This window comes from Mesocricetus auratus, unplaced genomic scaffold (genome assembly GCF_017639785.1).
Source record: "Mesocricetus auratus isolate SY011 unplaced genomic scaffold, BCM_Maur_2.0 Super-Scaffold_100007, whole genome shotgun sequence".
NCBI lineage: Eukaryota > Metazoa > Chordata > Mammalia > Rodentia > Cricetidae > Mesocricetus > Mesocricetus auratus.
In genome coordinates, this window is record NW_024429191.1 from 53,903,442 (window position 1) to 53,918,641 (window position 15,200).

At 50.0% G+C, this 15,200-nt stretch overlaps 1 protein-coding gene across 1 annotated transcript; it reads right to left on the bottom strand.

The window, feature by feature from the left end:
• Positions 1-2,940: 2,940 nt before the first annotated feature.
• Positions 2,941-13,601, bottom strand: Serpinf1 (serpin family F member 1). Its single transcript, XM_005067397.4, has 8 exons — positions 13,451-13,601; positions 9,562-9,649; positions 8,013-8,214; positions 7,348-7,503; positions 6,706-6,909; positions 5,926-6,068; positions 3,697-3,907; positions 2,941-3,294 (listed from the first exon to the last, which is right to left on the bottom strand). The coding sequence occupies exons 2-8, from the start codon at positions 9,640-9,642 to the stop codon at positions 3,035-3,037; spliced, it is 1,257 nt and encodes a 418-aa protein (XP_005067454.1). The 5' UTR covers positions 9,643-9,649; positions 13,451-13,601; the 3' UTR covers positions 2,941-3,034.
• Between the last annotated feature and the right edge of the window lie 1,599 nt (positions 13,602-15,200).

Sequence of the window (15,200 nt, forward strand, 5' to 3'; positions counted from 1 at the left end):
TCTGATTTTCAGTACCCAAATGGCAGCTGACAGCCTTCTGTAACTCCAGTTCTGGGGGTCCATTGCCCTCTTCTGGCCCCTGTGAGCGTGAGCACTGCATGCACATGGTGTACAGATATAAATACAAAACACACACATAAAATAAAAATCAAAAAATAATCTCTTATTGTCTCATGTGGCCTTACCTTGAGAATGTCTGCTTGCATTAAAATCTAGCATAGGCTGGCAGTGGTAGCAACACACTTTTAATCTCAACCCGCAGGAGGCTGAGACAAGATAGTCAAGAGTTAGAGAGCAATCTGGGCTACAAAGGATCTTGTCTCAAAAATAAAATGGCTAAGCTGGGTGGTGCACAACTTTAGTCTCCGCACTTAAAAGACAGAGGCAGGCAGATCTCTGAGTTCCAGGCCAGCCTGGTCTACACAGTGCATTCCAGAACAGCCAGAGCTACACAGAGAAACCCTGTATTAAAAAAAAATAGTGATAAGTTTATGGGAGATATCATTCTGTAAATCTGTCTTTCTTATTGGTTGTTGAATAAAGCACTGTTGGCCAATAGGGAAGCAAGATAGGTGGGACTAGGAGTCGAGGAGGCTTCTGGGCAAGGGAGGCAAAGTCAGTCATAATGTAGGATGCGGAAGAAGCATCATGTGGACCGTTCCTCCAGTAAGCGAAGATCACATGGAAATACTCAGATTAACAATTATGGGTTAAATACTTAAGTCAGAGCTAGCCAGTAAGAAACAAGCAAACGGCCAACAGCTTCATAATTAATCTAGTGTCCTCTGTGTTATTTGGGGACTGCAACTGGCAGGGCCCAGGCGGCTGGCAAGGAAGACTACACGTTACAATAATTAAATAAATAAAACCACAAAAGCATAGTGACATATGCCTATAATTCTAGCACTTGGGAAGTAGAGGCTGGAGGCTCAGAAGTTTAAGGCCATTCTGAGCTACATGAGACCCAGTCTCAAAAATAGGGTCCATGCTGGTGTGGTGGTGCCCATCTTTTTATCAAGAATTCAGGAGGAAGTTGTTGCTGTAGGTTCTTTCCTGCCAGCCTGGTCCCTCAGCCACCCTCAGCCCCAAACACACACAGAGATGCTATATTAGCTATAAAACTCTTAACCAATGACTAGGGCTTCTTATTGGCTAGCTCTGTCTTAATTATTAACCCATTTCTATTAATCTAAGTATTTCCATGTGGTCTTATGTTACCGGAGAAGGGTCTAGACCTCTAACTCCTTTGGCAACTCACATAGTGACTGTTTCCGGCCCTGCTCTGCCTACCTTTCCCAGAAGGTAGTCCCGCCTATCTTCTTGCCTCATTGGCTGAACAGTGTTTTATTCATTAGCTAATAAGAGAAACATATATACAGAAGGACAACCCCATCAGGAAGTGGCAAGTAGATCTCTGAATTTGAGGCCAGCCTTGTCTGCATAGCAAGTTCCAGGCCAGCCAGAGATGCATAGTGAGACTTTAAGTCTCAAAAAGTAAATAGGAGCCAGGTAGTAGGGGCACACAGCTTTAATCCCAGAACATGAAAGACAGAGGCAGGTGAATCACTGTTAGTTCAAGCCAGCCTGGTGAGTTACAGTACAGCCAGGGCTACACAAAGAAACCCTGTCTCTAAAAGCCAATAAATAAATAGTCCCAATTGGTAAAATTAGTTTGTCCTCCAAGCATCAGAACCTAAGGTCAACCCCCAAAACCCATGTGAAGAGAAGCAAGGTGTGGTGGCACATGCTTATAATCCAACATTGGCAAGATGGAGACAAATAGATCCCTGGGACTCACTGGCCAGCCAGCTATCCTTGTCTGCATAGTCTGTTCCATGTCAGTGAGAAGCTGTAAATAATTAATTAATTAATTAATTAATAGGGAGAAGTAACAAGATGTCTTAGTAGGAAAAGACATTTGCCATACAAGCTTGGCAACTCCAGTTTAATCCTCAGAAGCCACATAAAGGTGCAAGGAGAGAACCAGCTCCACAAAACTGTCTCCTGACCTCCATATGCATGCTGTGGCATATACACACCGTGCATGCATACAAATAATGATCTTTAAATGTTAATGTGTGTGAGTATTTTGCCTGCATGCATGTCTGTGCACTACATACGTGCATGCAGTACCTATGGAGGCCAGAAGAGGGCATCAGGTTCCCTGGAACTGGAGTTATACAGAGTTGTGAGCTACTACGTGGGTGCTAGGAACCAAACCCTGGATCCTCTGCAAGAGGTTCTTAATCCCTTAGCCATCTCTCTAGCCTCTCGATAATATATATGTTTTTAATTTTTAAAGTGGACACATCCTGAGAAATGACACCCAAGATTGTCCTCTGGCCTCTACATGACCCCATGGACAGAGACATACCTGCACTGAAATGCACAAATTGGGTTCTTTAGGAATGTGTGCTACAGCGTGGATAGTGAGTTCCCCAAGGACCCATGTGGTAAAAGGGTGGTCCCTGAAGATAATAGAACTGTTAAAAGGTTGGGCCTAAGCAGAGCCCATGCCTTTAATCCCAGCACCTGGGAGACAGGTGGATCACTCTGTAAGTTCGAGGCCAGCCTGGTCTACAAAGTGAGGCCAGGACAGCTAGAGCTGTTACACAGAGAAACCCTGTCTCAAAAATCAAAAAAGGTCATAAGACAAGTCACAAGGCTGCTTCACCACAAGCCCAAAAGAAAGGGGACCAGTCACAGCTGTGGATTTCCCCAGGAATGTGTTGTAGTAGAGAAAGCTGAGGAACACCACAGCAAGCTTCAGTAGTTGTGGGGTGGGGTGCCCTCATGTGAGTCCTCCTTACTCTCTAGTGCTCCCAAAACAGGAGTCAGTGAGTTTCTGCAGAGCTAAAGCCAGTTACAAGTATGTAAATTCATAAAAACCAGTTTCTCCATAGTAAACAGCTTCAAAGAGAAGGAAGAGAATAGTGAAAATTAAGGAAAAGCTCTTTTATTGCAAAGAATACATTGAAGCTATAGGGCAGCCATCCCTCTAGGGTTTTCTCCTAGAGCACATTGAGTAGAAGCATTAAGTGCCCCTGGGGTCCAGGATTTTGCCTATGAAGAGAAGGGCCCCTGTGTCTGTGTCTCTCAGGACAAAGATGAAAGGTTGGTTAAGGTGATAGTCTAGTGGGAAGGTGAGGCGCACAGGCTGGAGGTCTGGGTTGGGGCTGGATTCTGCCCCCTCCTCATTCCACTCAAAAGCAGCCCTGTGTTCCACTTGGGTGAGCTTGACAGGTTTGCCTGTGATCTTGCTGAAATCAGGTGACTCAAACAAGGACTGTAGCTCTGTAGAGATATAGAGAGATTTCATGAAAACCTCCTTATCCAACTCCACACTCACACACTCACACTCGCAGTCCTGGTTTGTGTAAGCTGATTCTCAAGAAAGCAAACAAGCTTTCCCTATGGGGTAGGTGGCGCTCTGAGCCACTGGAGCCACTGCAGGCTGTGTACCTGAGAGCAAGGGAAACAGACCTGGCCTCAGATAATACTCTGGACTGTTACAGGATGTGTGCTCATGGGACCTAGGACTGAGTCTGATGGGAAAGTGGTCGGTCTTCCCCTCCCCCATAACAGTGTAGCAAGTGCCCAGAGCCACCCAGCAAGTTCTGTCAGCAAGGCAGAAGGCAGGCTCACAGACTCAACCTCACGTCCAGTCCCTGGAGCAAAGTGGTCTTGCGGACATACTCATCTCCTGCAGAGACTTGGTAAGGTCCCCTTCATAGCTCAGCTTCAGCTTGGGGACAGTCAGCACAGCCTGGATGGTCTTCAGCTCACGATCTATGTCATGAAGGAACTCAGAAGTGAGGCTCTCCTCTATCATGGTCAAGTTCTGGGTCACCGTCAGAGGCAGGAAGAAGATGATGCTCAAACTTCCTGTCAGGGGCAGCTGGGCAATCTAACAGAGAAGCACGTGAGTTAGTACTGAGCCATAAGCCCAGATCCCAAGACTTGCTTTCCCCTACCCTGGGGCAGGCCCCAGCCCCAGCCTGTGCAGCAGTTGACTTCTGCGGGTCTCTGGAAGGCCTTCCAGGAGTAGGAAGTATTCTTCTCGCTTCATATCCACCGAAGTTTGATGAAAAATGCTTAGCTTGTGGTTTATCTTAGTTGAGGTTTCTGTTGCTGTGATAAGATGTAACCAAAAACAACTCGGGGAGGAAAGGGTTTACAGTTTAAACTCTCAGGTCACACTCATCACCACCGGAACTCAGGGCAGGCGCTGGAGCAGAGGCCACAGTGGAACCCTGCTTCTGGCTTACTCCCCCATGGCTCGTTAGTGTGCCTTTTCAGACCAACCAGGACCACGTGTTCACATGTGGCACAGTCCATAGTGGGCTAGACCCTCCCACATCAATCCTTAATCAAGAAAATGCCCCACAGGTGCCCAGGGGCCAGTCTGGTGGAAGCACTTTCTTAGTTGAGGTTCCCTCGTCTATAGACCCTAACTTGTGTCAGGTTGGTAACACTATCCAGGACCTGGTTCCCAGGAGCTGAAACTGAGTGTCCTCTCAGACTCTCCCTGCCAGCATTTCCTGGCCATTTGCTTTGTGCAGAGCTCTGGACTAGAAAGGAACAGTAGAACATATCCTTTGGCCACAGGTTCTTACCCTAAGGCCCATGGAACAGTGCCAGGGCTTCCCAGAGCCCTGTGCAACCACATACAGAAATGTCATTTCTCTGGACTGCATCAGGCTTTGGTTTTGGCTTTTTGGTTTTTTGAGACAATACCTCTCCATTTTGTTGCCGGGAAACTTTCTGTATAGACCAGTGTCCTTAAATTCACAGAGATCAACCTACTTGTGCCTCCTAAGTGCTGGGATTAGAGTGTGCCACCACACCCCAGTGTTTCAGCCACTTTGTCAGATGTCCAAAGAAACCATAATCTAGAAAGAGGTTAGTAACTTCTGAGTTAGCACTGAAAGAAGTTAGGCTCACTGAGAGCCTTAGAATGTCAGCATGTGGTATTTGTGACAAGTTGTCAGAATTTGGGTCTTAATTCTAAAAGAAGAGCTGTCAGGAAAGACAGCTTTGGGCTGAGGCTGTAGTACAGTTGGTAGAGCACTTGCCTAACATGCACGAAGCCGTGGGTTGATCCCTGGCACTACATTAACCAGGGTGGTGGCTCATGCCTACAAGGCCAACATTTGAGAGGTAGAGACAGGAAGATCAGGAGTTCAAGGTCATCCTCAGCTAGTAAGTTTTAGGCCAGCCTGAGTTATATGAGGTCCTGTCTCAAAAAGAAAAGAGGAAAGAAATTAATAAATAAATCAGCATTTGAGTGCCAAGTCTTTTTCTTTGTTTTGTTTTGTTTTTGGCAGTACTAAGGATTAAACCCAGGGCCTTGTTCATACTGAGCAAGTGCTCTACCATTGTGGTATACCCAAATATTGTTTGTTTGTCTGTTTTTATGTGTATGAGTGATGGCCTGCATGTCTGTCTGTGCACCACAGACATGCACCACAGACATGCCTGGTGTCTACAGAGTCCAGAAGAGGATGTCAGATCCCCTGGAACTGGAGTTACAGACAGGTGTGAGCTGCCACATGGGTGCTGGAGAATCTGATCCTTACAACAAATCCTAGAGAATAAATTCTGATAATTACTTCTCACTCCGCTTCAAGAAAAGGAAAGACACCAGGCAGTGGTGGCACACACCTTTAATCCCAGCACTCGGGAGGCAGAGGCGGGTGGATCTCTAAATTCCAGGCCAGCCTGGTCTACAGAGCAAGTTCCAGGACAGCCAGGGGTACACAGAGAACCCGGTCTCAAAAACCAAAGGAAGAGAAAGAAAAGGAAAGGCCCAGGAACATTACTAACTTGCCCAAAGTCACAACAGAAAAATTCAGATAGCTGGCCAATCTCAGCAGCCATCTATTCCACACCACTCTGACCCTTCCCACCCCCATGCCCACAGACCTTGCAGTTGAGATCAGAATCCAAGCCATATCGTAGGATGGCCTTGGGTTCCGACATCATGGGGACTTTCACAGTCCTGTCCTCATCCAAGTGGAAATCCTGGAGGGTCGTCTTTTTCGAGTCAAACTTTGTTACCCACTGCCCTGGAAGGAAACACATGGAGCTTCCTGAGCTGCTGTGATCAGAAAGGCCAGGGGACCATGCTGTGTCTCCACTGGCCAAAGAACCTGAGCTGCCAGTAGCGTAGACTCGGGAGCTGCTGGGTCCCAGCAAGTGTGGTGTAGACCACAGGATCCATGGATAGCATGGACTCCAGAGCTACTGGGTCCCAGCATGTGTGGTGTAGACCACAGGATCCATGGCCCACAGGTGCTCGCTCTCTTCCCCAAGCAAACTCAGATGGAAATGAGTGGGTGTTCTCACTTTGGCCTTTTGTTTAAGGTGGCTTTTAATATTCTGGGTTGTGCCTGCTCTCCTATCCCCTGTATAAAGAGTAGAAAGCCCCGGAGCCTCTCTCTAGGTTAGGTGTCCAATCTTGCTGCTACTCGGTAAGCTGGTCACATCTTCAGAGGGAAGTTGGTCAAAGCATCCCTGCTGCAAGCCCTTTTGTGAAGGAAACAGACCTAGTATGAGGCCTGTGGAAGGATCTCCTGACACTGGCAGATGGTGAGCAGATAAGCAAGCACACATGTTTCATACCCTCCTCTGCCTTGTGCCTGCATTGTGTTCCCCATCGCCACACCTACCATCTTCCCTTAGCCAAGGCGGGGAAGCCCTCACCCTTGAAGTAAGCCACGCCGAGGAGGAGGATGCTGATAGCACTGGGCATTTCCCTTGTGGACCGAGCAAGTTTCCCTTTCATCTGGGCCTGCACCCAGTTGTTAATCTCCTGGAGGTCTATCCGAGGATTGCCAGTGAGGATTCTAGGCCTGGTCCCATATGACTTCTCCAGAGGTGCAACAAAGCTGGATTTTACTCGAAGTTCTTGAGAGGAAGCAGATCAAAGATCAGTATATGAGAGCTCAGCCAGCACCCTCACTTTGAAAGCATGCCAAACCCCAGCTTCCTGCCCAGCCCCTTCCCCTGACTTGCTGGGGCATCTGCCGACTTGCCCAAACCCTGGACAGGGAACAATGGATCACACCCCTTGCCTTCCCCTGCTGTCTCCCGCAGCCCACTTCCTCTTTCTGATCTTCTGTGGTCTCACAGGCCCCTTCCTGCCCACCAGTGCCAGGCCTGGCCTGAGCACACACAGTCCATTGTTTAACAGAACCCTCAGCATGGAGTATACAGACAACCCGGGCCAGAAGAGCAACCATGTGCCAGGCATGACGGCGTGTGCGCTTGAAAGCAGGGTAGCACTATGAGTCTGGGACTAGCTTGGCTACAGAGACTCAGGAGTGCGGTGGGTGGGCTACTGACTTCTCTCAAACACAATTCTGGAAGCACTCTTGAGGCTCTTCTCAGGGGCAGTAACGGAGGCAAGGAGTTCCTTGTAGGTGCTGTGGATGTCCGGGTTGCTGATCAAGTCATAGTAAAGAGCCCGGTGAATGACAGACTCTGTTCGCTGTTCAGCTCCTGCCAGGGAGAAAAGAATGACAGGCTTCATGGCTGCCATGGGACCCACAGCAGGACAGGGATAGTGTACACCTAGTCTGTTGTCTTCTGAGAGCCTAAGGAGGCTGACACTGCAGACATTCTATCTAAGTGGACGAAGAGCTTCAAGGAAAATGTAACTGCATTGCTAGGAAAGCTTCCTAAAGCAGGCCAAGGCCATCAGACCTACAGAGAGAGAAGGGTGGGGTGCAGTCCCTGCAGTTTTTCCATTGTTACCTACACTATTCTGAGGAGGAACCTGGGCCTGCTTGTGGCAGTTGTACCCCTAGACCTGGGTAAATGACTAACATGCAATAGGAATCCACTTAGGAACCAAAGACTGAGTGTCACTTTCATAAAGTGATAGGAATTGTCTGTGTGTGGCCAGAGCTGAATTCCCCACTGTCTCCTTCCTGCCCCCTGGCAGCATGTGCATGGAGACTTGGTGGGAAAATTCAGGTCCACCTGCAGCCGCCTCTGCTGACACTCACCCAGAGAAAGCGCAGAGAAGGCTGTGGCCACGCTGAGTGGAGACAGCAGAACGTTGGCAGCTGGGCTGGCACTGGATCTCAGGCGGTACAGGTCATAGCCGAAGTTGGAAACGGCTGCTGCCAGCTTGTTTACAGGGACCTTGAAGAAGGGGTCCTCCTCCTCCTCCACTGGCTCCCCTGTGCTCTCAGGGGCTGGGGAGCCCTGGGTCAGAATACAAGGACGGGGGAAAGACACAGTGAATGGCAACACCTCCAGTTCCTGGGGGCCATTAGTCTAAGGCTGGAGTGAGTGTGTGCTCTCTGACTGTACATAACCTCTGTGCCCGTGAGAGGCAGCACAGAGGGCCCACCAGGCTTGAACTGTGACCTTAGAGTCACAGTTTAAAGTAGGCCTGGCCTACTTTAAAATAAAAATGGCAGGGCTGAGGAGCTAGCTCAGTTAGTAAAGTACCGGCCTGGCAGCATGAGGACCTGGGTTCAATCCCCAGAAGGCACGCAAAAAAAGTTGGGCATGCTTGTAATCCCAGCACTAGGGAGGAAGAAATGGGCAGGTCCCTGGAGCTCGCTGACCGGTCAGTGTGTTCCAGGTCAGTGAGGGTTCCTGTTTCAAAAACCTAAGACGGACAACCCCTGAGGAATGACTGTGGGTTGACTGCTGGCCTACAAACACAGTCTGTCTCTCTGCATGAGACCTCACCACTACCACCACCAAAGAAACCTGGCCTCACACGACTCTGCTCACCCTGTTTTGAGTCTGCCTAGGTTCCTTTTCCGGTGCCAACCATTCCTTATTAGCTACTTGCTGTGTGAGGGGCTCTACTACTTTTTGTTTTGTTTCCAGGATTGGGGATCAAGCCCAGACTCTTGCATGTGTTGGGCAAGCAATTTGACACTCAGCTACATCTCCCATTCCTGATGCTGTTTGAGGGTGGGGTGGTAAGATGTGAACCTGGCTGTCCTGAAACTCAGTCTGTAAGCCATACTGGCCTGGTCAAACCACTGACTCTACCTCCTGAGTGCTGGGATTAAAGACATGCACCACCACCACCCACCTGAGTGCTGGGATTTTTATATTTCTTTCCATACCTACCAACCAGAGTAAGTGTTCATGGGTAGGGCTTAGTTAATACAGCACTTGTGTAGCATGTTTGAGGTCCTGCATTTGGGGGCAGGTGGTTAGTAGATAAGGAATAAGTGAATGGCCATAGTGGCCTTGTAAGGAAACAGACTGAGGTAAGAGAGTGTTGTCTAAAGTCAGTAAGCCCTAATTGGAACTCAGAGCCCACGATGCCCAGGTCCATAGCTAGTATACCCAACTGGCTTGTCCCTTGTGTGACAAGACCCTACTCCTACTTCCTCTGTACAGAAGAGGTTTCTCCATATCCTGAAAGGTGAGGCAAATACTTGTCTTGCCGCTAGAGAAACCAACTAAAGGAATGAAATCCAGAGCCCACCCTGGACCCAGCGCTGCCTCCCTGTGCTGGCTCCTCTGCTGCCAGCCCAAGAGGGACTAGAACCCCTGCTGCCCACACCTGCCTACCCTACTGACCTCAGAGCTGCTGGCGACATTCTGGCTGCTGCCATGCCCAAGCAGGGCTCCTGTCCAGAGGAGTAGCACCAGGGCCTGCATCCTAGGACTGCAAGAGAAACAAGAGGGCAAGTGTAGCCGGGCGTTGGTGGCGCACGCCTTTAATCCCAGCACTCGGGAGGCAGAGGCAGGCGGATCTTTGTGAGTTCGAGACCAGCCTGGTCTACAAGTTCCAGGACAGCCTCCAAAGCCACAGAGAAACCCTGTCTCGAAAAAAAAAAAAAAAAAAAAGAGGGCAAGTGACTCCCCCTCCCCTGCCGCCTGCCCTGCCCCCACCCTTCACAGGGGCAATAGTCAGACTGGATGAGAACTTTCCCTCCAGCTCTCAGCCCCCAAGTGGACTCTCAGCTTGAGGCTTGCTGTCCCTGCCCCACACCTGCCGCTTCAGCATGAGCAAGCCTCCACGGTGCTTCCTGTAGGGAGACCCACCTTCCAGCCTAAGGGTCAGAACAGGCCAGAGCAGTGAAGACCCAGCAGGCGGCTCTTCTGGCCCCAAGAAAATGGTCTAGCACAAACACATACCAAGGTTTTTCTATGGAGGCATTCAGCCAGCTCATTTGGTAGGATTTGGAAGCCTGTCTAAGAAGGGGAGCAGAACCCATGTCTCAGAGACTCACAGAACCTTGAACTAGCCCTGCAATCCACCAAAGGTTTTCTGGCCAAAAGTCCACAATAAGGACACTCAGTCCTGCCTGTTGGTCCCTCTCCCCTTTTTATTCCCCCCAGATAGGCTCTTGCCTATGTAGCCCAGGCTAGCCTTGAACTTGTAGCTACCCTCCTCCATCTGCCTCCTGCGTGCTGGAATCCCAGGTGTATGCCACCATGCCTGACTTGACCCCGTTGTCCCATCTCATGAGCAGTTCCTTACTTAATTAAGAGGGTGCAGACTAGGCCCACACTGCCTGGGATCTAACCCCAACTTCATAGTTATCCAAAGAACAAATCCCTCCTTGTATAGCAGTACTTACCTACTATTATGAGGATTAGATTATATAACCTCTCTCTCTTTTTGCTTTCTTGAAGCAATCTTACTCTATTTTTTTTTTCTGAGACAGGGTTCCTCTGTGACTTTGGAGGCTATCCTGGAACTGGCTCTTGTAGACCAGGCTGGCCTAGAACTCACAGAGATCCACCTGCCTCTGCCTCCCGAGTACTGGGTTTAAAGGTACGCGCCATCACCACCCAGCCAATCTTACTCTATTTAAGCTGACCTTGAATGTATGGTCCTCCCGCCTCTGCCTCCCAAGTGCTGAGGCCACAGATATGCACAACCACATCTGCCTAGACAGCATCTTAGCAGCCCTCAGCAGTGCCCGGGGTTGGGAAGATCTCAGCCGTCCCTTCCACTGGCATCTCTTCTGAAGGGCCATGTCTTCTCCCCCAACCTCTTGGAAACAGCTCTCAAGTCCAAAGCCCATCTGCCTGCCTGCCTGCCTGCCTGCCTGCCTGCCTGCCTGCCTGCCTGCCTGCCTGCCTGCCTGCCTGCCTTCAGGTTAAACACTAGGTTTTGGTAGTACCTCCCATCACCTCCCTAAGCAGCGACCTTTCTGCCCAGACTCTGGTCTGACACTTGGAACACAAAGCAAAATTGAAATCTGGGCTGTGGGTCCTCACAAGTCATTCCTGTGCTCCTGGAGTCAAGTCTAGGGTTGAGGAACGAGGTCCACAGAAAAGCTCATTCTGGAGCCGGAAAAGACCACTGTCTGTCCTGGCATGTTCTCCCCCCATCCTACAGCACACACACCCTGAAGTGCCCCCTCAACTCCATCATTATCCTGTCCCATACACTTGCGCTCCTCCACCCCCACACACACACAAACACACCACCACCACCAACAACAACAACTTTCCTGACTTCACAGAACAAATTGGATCTGAAAAGTTAGGAGTGCAGTCTGCAGTCATTGGCTAAGGTTCTTAAAATTAAGTCAGATAATCCACTAGACAACTGTAGCCCATGAGGGGCAACAAGAAAAGGTACCCTCTGCTTCCAGCAGCAGCACCAGTAGGAACCAGCCTCCCTCGTTCTAACCCTCGTGTATGGCAGATCTCCCAGTGGGAATCTAGGGACCCCTGTGTTCTCACCCACGGCACTGCCTCCCAGCTTCATGGGGGAAAAACCGTTGGAACAACAGAGAAGTGATACAGATTATAGCCCTTCCCACCAGCCCCACCCATCACAGGCAGTAGCCTCCCTCGCTGAGCTTCAACAGGCTGATTTATCAGAGATGCACAGAAGGCCCCTTCTGGTCCCTCTGGGTGGGTAGCGACTGAGAGAAGGGAGGAGATGGTCACCCTCGGCATCCTGTTGCAGAAAGTAAGTGAGATACACTTGCAGAAGGGACCTGCTGGAGTTCCACATGGGTAGGCTGAGAACTGACGCCAGGCACTGGGAGACATGGGAGTCCAGTGCTGGCCCCAGAGCTATAAGCAGGGCAAGTGCTAGTAGGCATCTGAAATCTCCACCTGAAGCCACAGGAGTCGAGGGAGTGGAGGCCCTAAAGGGCAGAAGTGAGAGTCAGAGCCCGGGGAGCCATAACTGGGTTGGGCAGACAGCAACTGGCTAGCCAGAGGGACTGGGACAACGATGCCATTCTGTCCAAAGGGCAGTGTCCAAGCCAGATTCCTGGGCTACAGGTTGGGGAGGGCATGGGGAAGGGTCAAGACTGTCCCCTCTGAGCCAAGGTCTGCCCCAAACCAAGAGGCACAGAAACAGAGATGCTGTGGTCTCAGATCCAAGCTGGGAAGACAAATGGGAGCCAGTACATGTGTTTCAGATTAAACCCAGCTGGGAGACAAACACGTTGCTCCTCCTCCCAGAACCAAGCCGCCTTCAAGCCACACGGCAGTGGACATGTGGACAGTGCAGGGGAGGAAGCCTCCCTCTCCGCTGGACCATGGCTACACCACTCACCTCTGGGGCAGTTTAGTCAGGGTTTTGTTGTTTTGGTTTTTTATTTTAGTTTTGTTTTTCTGAAATCTTGGAACCTGAAACACCCCATAGTTGCACCTCCCAACACCCCAGAAAAGCCAGAACTCCTTGGTCCCCACCCATCCCCCTCAGCCTGGAGGCTGAACTGATGGGGGCAGCTGAAGTCCAGACAGTGGCTGGCACTTGGAAAGCCTCTCTTTTCTTTGACCCAGACCAGTCCCTGCTGTGGCTTCCTCAAGAGGTAAAAAGACTGCAGGAGGGCAGCCAGACCCCACACACCAGCTAGGCTAAATGGTCCTTATTGTTTGCAAGAGGCCATGACCTCATTTGTCTCCCATTCACTTGGTAACAGGATGGGTGGGAGCCGGAGAGCAGGCACCCCATCCCAGCAGGACTCAGGCAGCCAGCTGCTCCTTGGTGGGAGGGGTGCGAGGGGGGCTTTGGGGGACTCAGCACCAGTTGATTGTGAAAAGCAGCAATCTGAGTGAGTAGAGCCAGGCTGGGCTATAGGAAGACCACCTTCCTTGCTCACTGCTGGTGGAAGCAACTCCAGGGAGAGCCCTGCCTGTGAGATGATGGCACCTTTGGGATACTGTTCAGAACAGACCCAGAGCTTAGCTTCCCACTGCCCACCACCACATTGTTTCCCAACTCCATTCAAAACCCCGTCCAGCCCCTCCTTTTGTTGCAGTGGGATAATATAGGGGATAATAGCATCCTGGCCCTCCATCCCCCAATTCCCTCTTTCCTCTCATCTGTTTACCTTTGTCCCTAAACTGCAGAGATTACTGCATCCCTATCTCCACCTCCTTATACCCCTCTTTTCCGCTCTCTGGGGTGCCCCTGCTCCTCCCTGTCCCTCTAGCCAAGGGGTCTGTCCCATCTGTCTTCCCCAGTCTAGACCAGGAACTGCCTTACCTGTTGTCCACTGCAGCTCCTCTCTGAGTTTAGGTCCCTCTCAGCCTGCACCCTGAGGGGGCTTTAGCAAGCAATGGAGTGAAAAACTACTGCTTCCAGCCACCCAGCCCCAGCGTCCAGCAGGCTTCAGATTACAGCTACTCCTTTCTTAAAGTGACCTGACTCAATTTGGAATCTGTGATTGCATCATTGTCTGGTGTTAACTTTAACTCATTGCTGCCCATCCATATTATGTCTCCAAGACTACGCATTCACATCACCCTCCTCTCCCACCACATCTTCCTTGGATTTTCATCTCTCCTCAGTGGGACCCTCCACATGATGGCTAACTTTGCAGAGCACTTGGGCCAGCCTGGGGTAGGTCATGAATCTGAACCTGAACGTCAGAAAGGATTGGCTGAGAGGTGAGTTGCATGGAGAGAAAGTGAGCCAGTGTGGAGATATTGGGTTCTTCCAAGTGGTTAGCTTTGGCTCTACCTGCAGTAGGGGAGCAAGATAATTCTCCCTGTCCTGGAAAACAAAGGGATGAACTGGGACTGTCTGTTTTGGAGTTCTGTGCTCTCTGAAGATTACAGAGGATGGTGGGGATTGGAGAGATGCTCAGTGGTTAAGGGCACTGGCTGCCCTTACAAAGGACCTGAGTTCTGTTCCCAGCAGCCACACCAGGGACTCACAACTGCCTGTAACTCCAGCTCCCGATATCTGATGCCCTCTTCTGGCCTCCTCAGGAACCACACACATGCAGATACGCATACACTCACACACACACACACACACACACACACACACACACACACACATTAAAACCTTTAAGAAGCCGGGCGTTGGTGGCACACGCCTTTAATCCCAGCACTTGGGAGGCAGAGGCAGGTGGATCTCTGTGAGTTCGAGGCCAGCCTGGTCTACAAGAGCTAGTTCCAGGACAGCCTCCAAAGCCACAGAGAAACCCTGTCTCAAAAAACAAAAAAAACAAAACAACAAAAAAAAAAACCTTTAAGAAGAAGGGACAGTGGGGGGGTGGGGGAAACATCTGAGCAGAGGAAGAAATGGAGTGTACCACATCCTGAGAGAAGGCCCACACTAGAGGTCTGCTGCACAGAGGAACACTTGCATTCAGCTTGCCCTAGTATATTAGAACTCATAACGGAGTTTTAAAACTAAAGGACTAACAAGTGACGACTAGAGACTCCAGGCTGAATGCCCCCTATCTGAAATACCTAGGACCCAAAGTAAGCAGTTTTGGATTGGGGATCTGGAATATTTGCATCTGCATGAAAGATCTTGGGAATGAAACTTGAAATTTGCCTGCTTCATATAACTCTAAATACACACAGCCTGAAGGTAATATTTGCATAACTGGTATGGTACCTATAGATCCCAACACTTAGAAGGTGGTGGCAGAAGTTCAAGGCCCGTCTTAGCTACACAGTGAATTTGAGGCTAGCCTGAGCTACATGAAACCCTGTGTCATAAAGTAATTAAAAAAAAGAAAAAGTGGCCAGTGAGGTGTCTCAGTAGCCACTCAGAAAACCTGAGTTCTATTCACAGCATCCACATGGAAGGAGAGAACCAACTTCAACACGTGTTTCTCTGACCTTCATGTGTGTGCCATGGCCTGTACACACACACACACACACACACACACACACACACAAAATAAATAAATGTAATGATTTTTTAAAAGAACAATATTTTTGTTACTCTTGTTCATGGAACAAAGTTCGTCACATTGAACTGTCGACCATGTCGC